The sequence below is a fragment of the Brassica napus genome, chromosome C9 (genome assembly GCF_020379485.1).
Source record: "Brassica napus cultivar Da-Ae chromosome C9, Da-Ae, whole genome shotgun sequence".
In the NCBI taxonomy this organism is placed as follows: domain Eukaryota; kingdom Viridiplantae; phylum Streptophyta; class Magnoliopsida; order Brassicales; family Brassicaceae; genus Brassica; species Brassica napus.
Window position 1 is genome coordinate 62,389,710 of NC_063452.1, and position 13,618 is coordinate 62,403,327.

The window sequence follows — 13,618 nt, forward strand, 5'->3', positions numbered from 1 at the left end:
TCCCTCACAACGTAATATCAAGTAAAGAGATGTGTAAAAAGAAATTAAGCAAATAAGATATGCATTAGATTTTCATAGTTTTCCATATATTAGCAAATAAACATTCCATTATTTAGGTTTGAGACACAACAACAAACATGACCGTCGCTTGACCAAATTAACAAAAACTCGAAATACGAAATGTGCATGGAAAGACACAACAACAACTTTATTTCAAGACAACATTAATTTTATTATTCGACGGCTGCTTCATTAGGCATCATCCACACCACCAGACTTGCTGCTCTCTCCTTCATTGGTCTTCTTCTCATCATCGTCATCAGATGGTTCCATGTTTCCCTTTCCCGTTGGGCGGAAAGAAGGTCCCCCTTATCTGAAGCCTTTGGGACATCATCCCCAAGAATTGGCTCGTTGATACTTGTAGACGGATGTTGCGTACCTAAATTACCAATCTTAAATTATCAATCTCAATCTCAAAAAAAAGAAAGATTTTTTTTTTTATCAATATCGGTTTGAGAAAGCCAGAAAGGTGATCAAGGCTACGACCTTTTTCGGTTGGGGACATGATCTGAGTCTCCAACTCCTTAAGTATCTTCAAATTACGTTCTTCTTCCTCCTCGATCTCTTTAATTCTGTTCTTTCTTTTATATTTGTGATGTTGAAATATAGATAGACATGCATGCACTTGTAATCTTATTTATAGAGAGAGTTGAGAGGATGGGATAAAGACACAAAACTGAAGTTTCTGAGTTGTTGTGTTTGAACTACTGTTAAGTGTGTGTTTTTTTGTTAACTACTAGCACATGTACCTACCTACCTTTAAATTAAAGTCCAAATCTCCGAGAATGACAGTTGTATGCTAACAAAGATTGGCCAACCAACAATTAAAGCCCACTTACCAAAAAAAAAACCACACTGTGGTTAAATCCTTTGCAGATTAAAATCTCTAATGTTAAATGCGTGTTAACCACGTCGTGGTTAAATCATTAACGGCGTTACATGAAAACATTTAGGTTGGCAATTGGGATTTAGGGGTTATAAGACTTCAAAGGAAAAGTTGGGGTTTATTTATAAATAGAGGGTTAATTTGGAGGATTTACTTAAATAAATAACTTTTACTTTTAGGGTTTATATTTATATGGCAAAGCCTTTGTCGATTTTCCATCGGAGTTTGTCGTCTAACATAGAGCAGGAAGCGTCGGAGATGGAGATGAACACAGTGATGTGTCTGTTAACAGACGCAGAAGGAACTCCACTAGGTTCTGCTATGTATATCCCTCACAACGCAGGGCATTTGCAGCTCACCAACTTGGTCAATACGTTTCTCAACAATGTATATTCTTCTATCCTTTCGAATCTGATATTGATTATACTTACCGAACCTAATATTGAAATGACTTCATGGGAAATTGATAATATCCAGGAGGAGAAGTTATCTTACAGCTTCTATGTATCAGATGAAGAGCTTCTTGTCTCAGTGGGAACTTACATGGAGAGAAATAGCGGTAAAACCCTAATAATAAGCAAAGCAGTTTGGTCTCTTATGATTCGATAGAAAATATTATCTTAGTATATTTTTATTAACACTTTGACATGAACATGTGTGGTTTAGTGTCCGTGGAGAATGTTTTGAAGATTGTTTATCGACAACAAGCTGTTTTCAGGATTCGCCCGGTTTACCGTTGCTCACAGACAATAAGTGATGGTATATATATGTTAAAGTTAATCTTGATTTTTGTATTTGAGTTTTAGAAGAGATGGTTCGAGTGATTATGATTGGCTTTTGTCTGAAAATTAGTTCATGAGGGTGAGATTCTCTGTGTTTCGTTTAGCCCTGACGGTAAGCAACTAGCAAGTGGTTCAGGTGATACAACTGTGAGGCTTTGGGATCTCAACACTGAAACTCCAATGTTTACATGCAAAGGTTCGAAACGTTTTATGCTTTTCTTTTTAATGATGTCTATATATATTTAGATTTCTTGTAATAAATATAGTTCCTGTAACGTTTGTTCAGGGCACAAGGAACATGTTCTCGCAGTTGCATGGTCACCAGATGCAAAGTGTCTTGTGAGCGGTGATAGAGATGGAAAAGTCTGTTGTTGGGATCCAAGCAAAGGAGAATTACAGGGCAATGCACTTTCAGTTAAACTCTTCTTTACTTTATAAATGTTTTGTTGGTTATGTTTTATAAATGTTTTGTTGGTTATGTTTTTTTTTGTGTGTTACTGATAGATCTTCAACTTTTTCTTAGGGTCACAAGAAGTGGATTTGTGGTATCGCGTGGGAACCAGCTCATCTTAGTTATCCAAGCAGGAGATTTGTGACTTGTGGCAAAGATGGGGATGCAAGGATCTGGGACTTTACACTGAAGAGAACTCTTATTGTCCTCAGTGGACACACACGAGCTGTGACCTGTGTCAAATGGGGTGGTGATGGAACTATATACACAGGGTGCATTTTATAATAACCTGAAATGTTTATTATTGGTGTTTTATCTTGTTAACATGTTATTGTGTGTTTGCCAGTTCCCAAGATAGTACCATAAGGATGTGGGAGATCACTCAGCAGGGTCAAGGAATCCTCAAACATATATTGAAGGTGACATTATTTTGTCTCCTAGGTCGTTACTTTAAGATAACATTTCTCAAGTTACTTGCTTCTTCAGGACCATGCCGGTTGGGTGAACTCCCTTTCATTGAGTACAGAATATGTTCTTCGGACAGGAGCTTTTGACCGCACTAGACAAGTAACATGTTCAGATGAAGAAATGAAAAAGGTAACAATAAGCTTCTGATGATTCTACTAGCTTTGCCTCGTCTTTTTGTAGCCTGATTCTGATCCTCTCCCTATATGTTTGGTAAGATTGCACTTGAAAGATACATCAAAGCAAAAGGGAAAATAGATTCTCTTGAAAGATTAGTGTCTGGGTCTGATGATTTCACAATAATCCTTTGGGAACCATCCGTTAGCTTACAACCTAAACAAAAAATGGTTACTACAGCCAGGTTAACTGGTCATCAACAGGTTACTACTAGCTACTAAACTTTTTTTTTCTTTTTCTGTTTTTTTCTTTTAACTCTTACATTTTGTTTGGTGTCAACTCAATAAACAGCTTGTAAACCATGTGTATTTCTCACCAAATGGGCAATGGATTGCAAGTGCATCGTTCGATAAATCTGTGAAGCTATGGGATGGTGTCACAGGAAAATTTATTACAGCATTCCGAGGCCACGCTAACTGTGTCTATCAGATCAGTTGGTCACCTGACAGTAGGATGCTTTTGAGTTGCAGCAAAGATTCAACTCTCAAGGTGAAATCCTGTTTTTACATTTGATAACACAGTAGAGAGTAGAACTACCAAATAAACCTCAATATGTTTGACTTTGACAGGTATGGGAGATTGGAACAAAAAAGCTAAAACATGATCTCCCTGGTCATGAGGATGAGGTATTAAACTACTTCAAAGCTCAAGTTGTTGGTTTTGCTTTTTTTTATTTACACTCTTTTCTCTCATAATTTTTCGTTTTTTTTGTTGTGTTGGAAAGGTTTGGGCTGTGGATTGGAGTCCAGATGGTGAGAAAGTAGCTTCTGGTGGTCTTGGTAAAGCTCTTAAACTATGGAAAGGTTAAAGGAAGAGTTCTTTATTCTTTTTTTTTTCTTCAAAAACACATGCACACAAGACAACATCATTAATCTGGCAAACTGAGTATTTTTATCCCACAAACACAAACTGGTTGGAACAAGAGGGTAGTAGCAAACCAATCATTGTTTCTTCAGTAGTTCTACTTGAAACTGAAGCTAAACCATGGTTTTACTCACCAGTCTTGAAGATGTGTATAAGAAAACAGACGAAGTAAACAAACTTAATGAAAGGATGAGCCAAAGATGAGTTGCCTGTTTACAGCCAAACCAAATCTCATTGTCCCTTTTTGGGACAAGAACTATCTCTTCTTCGTTTGGCTGAAACATAAGGGAAAAGACAGTTTGCTTATCAGGTTTTGAGTTTGCAGCAGCCAATATCCATTGCTTCTGCAATCCACTTGCTAGGCATGACCATATTACCACCAATAGAATGAACCGACGAACTTAGAAAGTGATTCATACTTGTAACATTTGAACTTGAGACATTTGGTCCGTATGTTTCCATCGATGAGGTCATGGTCCTGTTTTTGGGATGAAAGACTTCTGAAATCTGAGGATTGCTTGGCTTAGATTGTAAATCAGCATCTGCTTTCTTGGTGTTCAAGAAACGCCCGCCGGATCCTCTAGGACGACGCATAGCATGGAGATGGCGCGAGTGATGCATATATGGCTGCTGCAACATCACAACATACGGCAGCATATATGTGAATCGATATTGCAAAAAACAATATCAACTAGTTTTTTAAATATGGTTTACCTTGCGGCAGCTGCTAATTTTGTTCTTGAGGACAGCCTTAGCACGAGACTGGCGTCGCCTGATGATTCCATGGTACTGCTTTGAGTTCACATAGATCGTACCATCTTCTTCTGTCTCCATCTTAAGAGGCAGCATGACCCGGCCTGGTGATATCTGAGATCCATAGCCTGAAACAACTCCGTAGTACTGTTCCACATGATCAGGATGCTTTGTGTAGATCTACACGAAAATGAAATAATATCAGGAACGAGATAAATGAGTTGTTAGGTTTTAGAACATGTTTAAGTACTGCAAGAAAACTGCACCGTTGGCTGGGCAAATCCAAACTCGAAGCAGGAAGATTGCATTGAGAAAGCAACATGAGGCTTTGACACATGATCTCTTGAACTCTTTCCACCACCTAGATTAAATTAATTTAGGAAAGTTACCTTGAAAAACATTATATGATTCTGTAATGTGAAAGAGTTGCAGAGCTTTGCTTATACACACACCTTGCTCTGACTCTGTCTCTGGAGTAACGACCTTAACTCCGGCGAATGAGACAGAGGAGAGGCTCTCCGTAGTCAACGCCGGAGGTCCAAAAGCTATATTCCACAAACAAGAAGCCTGTGGAGGCGAGAAAAGCTCCCCTCTCTCCTTGCAATACTCAGTTTGCATAGCTTAAATGCTTACTGTCCAAAGTCTAAAGTAAATAAGGTGAAAGATCTGTTGAACAAGATCAAAATAGTGAACAACTAATGCTTCTATCAGCCATAACAAGATCTCCAACAGAAACTTGAGGATCCAAAGATAGAAACCTACCAAATCTTACAATAAGAAATCAATATTGGGACAAGAAAACATAAACATAGAAAACTTACACACAAGGACTCTGAGACTGAGAGAGAGAAAGCTTAAGATTCCTATGTGTTGGGAGCTATGTCGGTTCTAAAAAAGAAAGAAAGATTCAGAAAGAGAGAGTGTTGATGGGTGAACAACTAAACTACAAGTGTTATGTAAACTAATAATAGCACGCTCTACCAACCAATCACCTTCAATTTTCATGGTGAATCTTTTTTAACGTTTTCTTTTTTTTTATTTATTTATTTACTTATTAGGTGACACATAAAAATAGACAAAATTATTGCTCTTGTTAACTGTAGTAGCGTTGGCTTGACGTGCTCTCTCCACAAGCTACAATTATGATCCCACTTCATATCATTTTCATTCCCCATCTCCATTAACTAACAGTACTATGTTGTCTTCAAGTTCGGTTTTTGTTCCCATCTTTTTTTTCTTAAAAAAAGAGAGTTGAATCTCATTTTATTTACAAATTATTTTATATAGTAGCTACACAGTAACTTATGCAGTTGTTATAACGAAAGTTTCAGTGTTGAAAAGAAATTGAGAAGATTGGTAAAGAATGTCTAACTAGATTTTGATCTACCTTTTACGTTTTTATAAATATTTGTTAATAATAACATTATGTGTTTCTATATAAGATTATATAATCTATTTACAATTGTGTTGATTGTTTATTTTTTTTTTTAAATATTCATATATGTTAAAATTTATATAACCAGTTGTAGATTTATACACATAAAAGTTAATTTTAAATGTGAAAAAATATAAATATAAATTTTATTGTATAGTAATTTCTATGTAATGTATTTGTTTTCTATGCTTAAAAATATTAAAATGTTTCAAATGGCTTTAAAAGTAGTCTTTAATATTCTTCTATATTTATTTATTTTTGTTCTTCTATATATATTTAAAAAAAAATATTCTTCTATATTTTTCAAAAAATATTGGCTCAACCCATTTATATTTATCTCTACTGACAACATTAATATTTATTTATCTTTTATCTTCTTCGACTCTTTAATTTGTTTGAAAAAAAAATAAAATAAATTAAAGTTCTCTTTTATTGCCACTGGATTTCTTGGAAGATTGCCAACGACAGACCGGTAAGACTACTCTCCCTTATTCTTTCTTAATACGAAGTGAGTTTTAGGGGTTAAAATAGAGAGGATCATAGATTCATAGATTATAACTTTAGTGGGCTTTGATAGGGCCCGTCATTGGTCGGTATAACACTCTTATTTCTGATTGGTGGTCGGTATAAATTAAAATTTTCAAAAAATGCAGTGGCATGGTAATTACCATGAAATTATCTCTATAAAGTAAGAGCAGAATCCTAGTAATCATTATGTTTTAATAGTATAGATTCAAAACATAACGTAGTGAAGTCCAATACAATCTAGGGCCGGAGACTCGGTTGGGTAATAACTTAGGTCGGATTAAACTGCCCGTTTAATTGCAAAGGGAAAACATTGCATTATTTAGGTTAACAACTTAACATATGCAAACAAAGACACAAGTTTAAAACACAACACGAAACATACCAAAGCTTGACCAAAACAACAAAAACTAGAAATATGAAATGAGAATGCAAAGACACAACAACAACTTTATTCCAAGACACATTAATTCATTAGGCATCGTCCTCACCACCAGACTTGCTGCTCTCTCCTTCATTGGTCTTCATGTACTCCTCATCTTCATTAGAAGGTTCCATGTTCAGGTTAAATCGAGATCCCATATGAGTCATCCCATCGCCATGTTTTTGGACTTCTGGATTATCCACGAACCACTTGTCCATTAAATAGACACCTCCCCTTCGCATCGGGCGGAAACAAGGTCCTGGTCCCCTTTCAGGTGCAACAGCAACACCCGTAGCCTTTGGGATGATCTCATCCCCAAGAAATGGCTCGTCGACACTTGTATACGGATGTTCCGCACCTAACTCTCTCGTCAAAACCGTGATCTTCTTACTTGCATATGACATTAACTTCTCAACCTCGGTTTGAGAAAGGTCAGCAAGCATTCTACCATTTTGGATTTGGAGCATGAGATGATCCATCTCCAACTCCTCGACCACCTTCCGAGAATGCTCTAGTTTCTTCTCGATCTTCTTGGTAATGGTCTTGATGTATGACTCTTGATCATCCGCGTTCATGTTCCTCTGGTTTTCCGGTAATGCGTAAAAACGCTCGATGAGAGATTCAGCCTCCTCCTGAGATGGCCACGCCACCAGCTTACCATCATCACGGTTGAAAAAGGTCAAGCAAGCCTTCGTATCAGACAAGATGGTTAGTTCTTCAGCCATTTTCATCAATCCTTTCATCCTCTTCTGGCAAGCAATGTTTCTTTTCTTTCGATCCTCGATCCAAGCAAGCTTCAGTTTTGGTCTTGCCATGGCCGCTTTTAGTTATATCTTTTATTTGTGATGTTGAAATGTAGACATGCACTTGTAATCTTATATAGAGATAGTTGAGAAGAAGAGACAAAGACTCAAAATGGACTACTTTGGGAATGTAGTCAATTACCATTAATTTTCAACAGATTTCATATAGCAGTATGGTAAATAATAATTTGACTATGATATACCATTATTTTTTAGTCTAGGGGCGGTATTATATTCCGGGGGGCTTAGGCGGAAAAAAATTATTTGTAAAAGGATAAAAAATCAAGAGCCCAATTATAATAAATTAAGAAATCGGAGGTCCATTTATTATGATTTTTTGTTGAATTGTTTTTTTTAAATTGGGTTCGTAGGCGGTCCTTTCATCCCGCTCCCCTCAAAACTGCCCCTGACTAAACTATTTTGGTAGTGTATTAAATATATTGGTTGTTCTAATTATTAAGTTTAATGTTTATGTGTCATCATAATTTACTTGGGTTTACAATTTTCATAATAGGCAATTTTACTTAAAAAAATTATTCTTGTTAATTATTATATATTGTAAGTCTTTGCTAATTCTCTTTTAGCAAAATACTTTTAATCAAATATAAATATAGTTAGAGAGTAGGTAAAAGTGACATTAATATAAATACTTGTAATCTTAAATACAAATTGATTAACTGAACTAAAAACTTAATTTGGAATGACAAATTATATTTTGTAATTTATAAAAAATGATTACACTACTACTAAAAGTGTTATTAAGTGTCCTGCAAACATCTGCTCATTTTTCAAAATCATCATTTTTCAATACCAAGAATTCTGAACTTAAATCACAATATAAGATATTAATTTGGTTTCCTGCATTATCCGATTTTGTAATTTGTACACTCTATTTTTTTTATTTTCTGGTTGAATTAACAATGCTTGAGATTTTTCATTTAAATATGCTTTTCCAGCCATTCAGTCTTAAGAGCATCTCCAAAAATGAACTCTATTTTGAAGTTTTCAAAACTCTATATTTGAAGTTTAAAGGTGTTTTTATCCAAAAGCAAAACTTCAAACATAAATTCAAAACTATTTGTATTTTATAATATGGTCCTTATATTTTTCATAAATAATTTAAATTCATAAAACTTTTGTAAATAACTAGCACATATATAAACATATTACAACAATATTAATTAACAAAATATTATATTAAAATATAAAATTTTAAACAAAATAACTTAATTAATATTATACTTCAAGCAAAATACCATATTATTCCATAAAGTGATTTTTGTAATGCATATATAATCTACTAGTGCATTTCGAAGTAAAAATAGCTCTCCTCATTTTTAATTTGTAGATTAGTGATAAAAATTGTTGAAATCGGAAGATATTAATACTTGTAAATACATTAGATCATAACAAGAAAGTAAAAGAGAAACATAAAATATTACTAACAGTCTAATTTTTATCGATGATATTAATATTCGTGAATATATTCAATATGAACAAGAAATAATTGTACGAAAATACATCATCAACAACAACAACCATCTTAAATTACACCAAAACAAATTAGACAATATTTGGAAATTTTGAAGGTTTCGGATCAAACTTACTTGACTATTTTTTTTTTTTTGATGAAATTTTAAATTTATTGATCATCGCAAAAGAATGTATGTACAAGACCTAAAGCTTTTTAGGTTTTAAAGAATAGAGACAAAACTTAGAAAAATTAAAGAATATGTGCTTCAAACCATCTTCTCATCAGACCTTGTAGCCTTGGCTCCAGAGCATATCCAGTGGAAGTGATACGGTTCCTGACCGTTTTATCAATCAGTTTAGAAACATGATTGACAGGTCGGGCTGAGTTATTGTGCTTGCGGTCATTCCGCTCGCGCCATATATAGTAGATCGTAACCTGCAACACAAGCCGCAATAGTATGAACGTCAACATGTCAAAAGATCCCATGAGAAGATGCGCCATAGTTGTATCCCAGTCGGGATCAGGTTCTTGTCCAAACAGGTTCCCAACCACCTTAATCCAGAGCGTGAAAGTGTAGGGACACGCAAAAAATAAGTGATCTCTTGTCTCGTTAGGCTCACCACAGAAGAGACAACCTTGAGGATGGCCCCATTGACTCGTACGATGGCCAGTTGAGAGTCGATTCCTGATAGCTAACCAAGTGATGAAAGCAAACCGCGGTACACCCTGTGGGAACCAGACCAGCTTGCTCCAGACCACATTCTCCTTGCGACATCTAGTGAGATCCCAAGTAGCCTTAGATACAAACCGCTCTCCGTAGGTGTTTCCCCATTCCTCCATTGAACTCCATCTCGTACATTTTCCACCAAGCTGACCGGAAAAGCTCGAATGTCAAGAATTAAGTTTTGGATACGTTGGTCACGACAACGGCGAAATCACCAGTCTCCATCAAGAAAGACTTCACAAATCTTGGCATCTCTTCTTATACCCAATTTTTGTGTACCTAGCTCCCCAACAATATCAATGAGCCGGCCACACGGGTGCCACAGATCAGTCCAGAATCTCACGTCGAGTCCATCATGAATATTCATACGAATAAACTGCTTAGCAAGAGGGCGGTACCTCAGAAGCTTCCTCCAAGCCCAAGAGCCTATCACCGTGTCCTTTGCATCCCAGAAAGTCTCATGTTTCAACAGGTTCTGCTTCACCCAAACTTACTTGACTATTAGTGTTGTTGTAATATTTAAATATGTGTAATAATTATGTCTATGTAATTTTTTAAAAGTTTTCTTGTTAAGTTTTTTTTTTGTATATTTTTGTATATTTTTGTTATCTAAATCTAGTTTTAAATATTTTAAATCTTCTTTTAAAGTTTTATTTAATTTTATGTGTAAACTTAAATCTTCTAAACAAAACTTGAAATATTTATGAGATATAATTTTTATAAGGATTAAAATAATAAACAAGAAAATATTTATGAATTATAAATGTGATGTGTAATTGTAGGGACCAAAATACAAATAAAAATATGAAACTTCAAATTTGAAGTTTTGAAATTCCTTTTTGGAGAGCAAAAAACTTCATATTTGAAGTTATAGACTGTCTTTTGGAAATGCTCTAACATCTTGAAATTTTCGTTGGTGCAATGGTGCAATTAGAGAAGCATTATCGCATGGTTTTAGGAGGGTTTTTACCCAAAAAGCAGGGCATGGACCACCACAAAAAAGAAGAAACGAGTGGCAAAAGTCGCAGGAGAAGAAACGTTTGTTCATGGTGTTTTTACTGTTTGCGGGCTCCACTGACACGTGGCGGCCCGCGATAGATTCACTTTTTATTTATTTTTATTTTTTTAATCAGACAAAAAAAAATTAAAAAAAAAATAAGAAACCTAATTGGGTTTGTGGTATAAAGATGCTCTTAGGACATGATTAACCTCAGTCTCTTAGCCGGGATTCTTAACTTATGATTTGACATTTTTTTATAATTATTTTTTTTTACACTTTTCAGCTAAGAAACGGCTCTTATATTTCTTATCTAAGAGAAGGTTCTTATTTTTTCTTACTTAAAATCTAAAAAAATATTGAGAACCATCTCTTATCCGAAGCTAAGAACTCCAGTTAAGAGACTGAGGTTAATGATGGTCTAAGAATCTAATGCTAAAGAGAAAATTAGCGAAGACTTACAATATATAATAATTAAGGGGAAAACTAATCGATGCTGACATTAAGTATTCAAATGTTTGATCAACGTCTAACAACGTTTTTATACTTGTGAAAGGTATTATACATGACATACGCCACTAGAAGAAAACCTAATCGTATATAAATCCACCCTAGCCATAGGAAATCTATATATGACATAACTCAAATCAAAACGTTTACTCTCGAAAATTTCATCAACGTGATGACCAAAAACAAACGTTCACTCCCTTTCTCTTCAGATCAGTTATTTACTTATCCAATGGATCCAACGGCCGTGCCACCTGACTCCAACCAGTGGCTACCGGCCACAGATAGGATCGGTGGATTCGCTCAGGGGCTCGTTGTCGCCATTGGTATACTTCTTCTAATTACCACAATCACCATCACTTCTTATTGTTTAACTCGAAGCCATATCTTCGCATCTTCCCCGAGGACAATAAGACGCCGGCAAAGACAAACCGATGCAACTTCAGGAAATGGCGATGAACGGTTTCACTTCGACGGCGATGATCAAAACGACACCGTGGTGGTCGAAGTCTTAGGGCTAGACGATGAGGTTATCAAGAACTTCCCTAAGCTTCCTTACGAAGAGGCTCGTGTGGGTTATAGCTTGCAAAGGGATGCCACTGCGACGTCATGTTGTTCTATATGTCTTGCGGATTACAAGAAGACAGATATGATTAGGGTTTTGCCGGATTGTAACCATTTGTTCCACGACAAGTGCGTTGACCCTTGGCTCATGATTCATCCTACGTGTCCAGTTTGCCGTACGTCTCCATTGCCGTCTCCGGCGAAGACACCAGTCGCCGACGCTGTTATCGGTCGATAGATCTTTGACTTCGTGTCTTTTCTTTATTTACTATATTTCTATTTCTGTTGACATTCTATACCTTCAAGTTGTAAAGTTTCGCGGGTGTTATTTGGTTCGTCATACAAACAAAATTTAATGGTATATTCTTGAGACAACATGAACAGTTTAATCAGATTATAATATTTATTTATATTTGATATAACAATTATAATCTTTAGTAAACCCTTTGTTCAAATAAAAAGGTTTTATTATTTCAACCGGAGGAAGAAATTAATTATATTGATACATGACGCTACTGAATACATTAATGCATTTATGCAGTTTATAAATAATTTTCTCTCAAGTTATTACAAATACTAGATTTGTATTATTTTTTTTCAACAAATACTAGACTTTTATTGAAGCTAAACGTACGTGCTTTGCTGGTTCTTCATCAATAATTTCATGAACATTACATTCTTGTTAACTAGATTGCGTCCAAGTATGGTCCTGGTCCCCCTTCAGGTGCAACAGCAACACCCGTAGCCTTTGGGATGATCTCATCCCCAAGAAATGGCTCGTCGACACTTGTATACGGATGTTCCGCACCTAACTCTCTCGTCAAAACCGTGATCTTCTTACTTGCATATGACATTAACTTCTCAACCTCGGTTTGAGAAAGGTCAGCAAGCATTCTACCATTTTGGATTTGGAGCATGAGATGATCCATCTCCAACTCCTCGACCACCTTCCGAGAATGCTCTAGTTTCTTCTCGATCTTCTTGGTAATGGTCTTGATGTATGACTCTTGATCATCCGCGTTCATGTTCCTCTGGTTTTCCGGTAATGCGTAAAAACGCTCGATGAGAGATTCAGCCTCCTCCTGAGATGGCCACGCCACCAGCTTACCATCATCACGGTTGAAAAAGGTCAAGCAAGCCTTCGTATCAGACAAGATGGTTAGTTCTTCAGCCATTTTCATCAATCCTTTCATCCTCTTCTGGCAAGCAATGTTTCTTTTCTTTCGATCCTCGATCCAAGCAAGCTTCAGTTTTGGTCTTGCCATGGCCGCTTTTAGTTATATCTTTTATTTGTGATGTTGAAATGTAGACATGCACTTGTAATCTTATATAGAGATAGTTGAGAAGAAGAGACAAAGACTCAAAATGGACTACTTTGGGAATGTAGTCAATTACCATTAATTTTCAACAGATTTCATATAGCAGTATGGTAAATAATAATTTGACTATGATATACCATTATTTTTTAGTCTAGGGGCGGTATTATATTCCGGGGGGCCTAGGCGGAAAAAAATTATTTGTAAAGGGATAAAAAATCAGGAGCCCAATTATAATAAATTAAGAAATCGGAGGCCCATTTATTATGATTTTTTGTTGAATTGTTTTTTTTTAAATTGGGCTCGTAGGCTGTCTTTTCATCCCGCTCCCCTCAAGACCGCCCCTGACTAGACTATTTTGGTAGTGTATTAAATATATTGGTTGTTCTAATTATTAAGTTTAATGTTTAT

At 35.7% G+C, this 13,618-nt stretch overlaps 6 protein-coding genes and 1 long non-coding RNA gene across 10 annotated transcripts; 2 read left to right on the forward strand and 5 right to left on the reverse strand.

Annotated features, from left to right (window-relative positions):
- Positions 1-44: 44 nt before the first annotated feature.
- Positions 45-760, reverse strand: LOC106387013. The gene is made up of 2 exons (XR_001277638.3): positions 547-760; positions 45-439 (listed from the first exon to the last, which is right to left on the reverse strand). It is a non-coding gene; the product is annotated as an uncharacterized LOC106387013 (long non-coding RNA).
- A 238-nt stretch (positions 761-998) lies between these two features.
- Positions 999-3,879, forward strand: LOC106374256 (notchless protein homolog). The gene is made up of 12 exons (XM_013814329.3): positions 999-1,333; positions 1,424-1,505; positions 1,613-1,705; positions 1,799-1,924; positions 2,015-2,142; positions 2,252-2,451; positions 2,526-2,598; positions 2,666-2,776; positions 2,863-3,024; positions 3,113-3,310; positions 3,391-3,447; positions 3,546-3,879. Exons 1-12 carry the CDS (start codon positions 1,139-1,141, stop codon positions 3,627-3,629), a joined length of 1,509 nt encoding a protein of 502 aa, XP_013669783.2. The 5' UTR covers positions 999-1,138; the 3' UTR covers positions 3,630-3,879.
- On the reverse strand, positions 3,671-5,406 carry LOC106374257 (nuclear transcription factor Y subunit A-10). 4 transcript variants are annotated; one of them, XM_048767225.1, is made up of 5 exons: positions 5,260-5,406; positions 4,891-5,104; positions 4,705-4,799; positions 4,400-4,618; positions 3,671-4,315 (listed from the first exon to the last, which is right to left on the reverse strand). In XM_048767225.1, exons 2-5 carry the CDS (start codon positions 5,054-5,056, stop codon positions 3,992-3,994), a joined length of 804 nt encoding a protein of 267 aa, XP_048623182.1. In that variant the 5' UTR covers positions 5,057-5,104; positions 5,260-5,406; the 3' UTR covers positions 3,671-3,991. The 4 variants fall into 4 exon arrangements, with proteins under 4 accessions (XP_048623182.1, XP_048623183.1, XP_048623184.1 ...); XM_048767226.1 differs by having other exon boundaries at positions 4,891-5,070; positions 5,260-5,390; XM_048767227.1 differs by having other exon boundaries at positions 3,671-4,312; positions 4,891-5,081; positions 5,260-5,381.
- A 1,466-nt stretch (positions 5,407-6,872) lies between these two features.
- LOC125592787 (agamous-like MADS-box protein AGL80) lies at positions 6,873-7,637 on the reverse strand. The gene has a single exon (XM_048768199.1). The coding sequence runs from the start codon at positions 7,635-7,637 to the stop codon at positions 6,873-6,875; it is 765 nt and encodes a 254-aa protein (XP_048624156.1).
- Positions 7,638-8,571: 934 nt separating this feature from the next.
- On the forward strand, positions 8,572-12,191 carry LOC106372863 (putative RING-H2 finger protein ATL71). Its single transcript, XM_048767228.1, has one exon. It carries the CDS (start codon positions 11,503-11,505, stop codon positions 12,127-12,129), a length of 627 nt encoding a protein of 208 aa, XP_048623185.1. The 5' UTR covers positions 8,572-11,502; the 3' UTR covers positions 12,130-12,191.
- On the reverse strand, positions 9,349-9,939 carry LOC125592788. Its single transcript, XM_048768201.1, has one exon. It carries the CDS (start codon positions 9,937-9,939, stop codon positions 9,349-9,351), a length of 591 nt encoding a protein of 196 aa, XP_048624158.1.
- Positions 12,192-12,577: 386 nt separating the features above from the next.
- LOC125592789 (agamous-like MADS-box protein AGL80) lies at positions 12,578-13,156 on the reverse strand. The gene has a single exon (XM_048768202.1). The coding sequence runs from the start codon at positions 13,154-13,156 to the stop codon at positions 12,578-12,580; it is 579 nt and encodes a 192-aa protein (XP_048624159.1).
- Between the last annotated feature and the right edge of the window lie 462 nt (positions 13,157-13,618).

Excerpts from the sequence above, each read along its gene's own strand:
- LOC106374256 (XM_013814329.3), top strand. The coding sequence starts at position 1,139 with ATGGCAAAGCCTTTGTCGATTTTCCATCGGAGTTTGTCGTCTAACATA. Across the intron at positions 2,599-2,665 it reads TCCTCAAACATATATTGAAG|GACCATGCCGGTTGGGTGAA; the intron begins GTGACATTATTT and ends TTGCTTCTTCAG. Across the intron at positions 3,311-3,390 it reads GCAAAGATTCAACTCTCAAG|GTATGGGAGATTGGAACAAA; the intron begins GTGAAATCCTGT and ends TGACTTTGACAG.
- LOC106374257 (XM_048767225.1), bottom strand. The coding sequence starts at position 5,056 with ATGCAAACTGAGTATTGCAAGGAGAGAGGGGAGCTTTTCTCGCCTCCA. Across the intron at positions 4,800-4,890 it reads AGAGACAGAGTCAGAGCAAG|GTGGTGGAAAGAGTTCAAGA; the intron begins GTGTGTGTATAA and ends AATTTAATCTAG. Across the intron at positions 4,316-4,399 it reads AAATTAGCAGCTGCCGCAAG|CAGCCATATATGCATCACTC; the intron begins GTAAACCATATT and ends GTGATGTTGCAG.
- LOC125592787 (XM_048768199.1), bottom strand. The coding sequence starts at position 7,637 with ATGGCAAGACCAAAACTGAAGCTTGCTTGGATCGAGGATCGAAAGAAA.
- LOC125592788 (XM_048768201.1), bottom strand. The coding sequence starts at position 9,939 with ATGGAGGAATGGGGAAACACCTACGGAGAGCGGTTTGTATCTAAGGCT.
- LOC106372863 (XM_048767228.1), top strand. The coding sequence starts at position 11,503 with ATGACCAAAAACAAACGTTCACTCCCTTTCTCTTCAGATCAGTTATTT.
- LOC125592789 (XM_048768202.1), bottom strand. The coding sequence starts at position 13,156 with ATGGCAAGACCAAAACTGAAGCTTGCTTGGATCGAGGATCGAAAGAAA.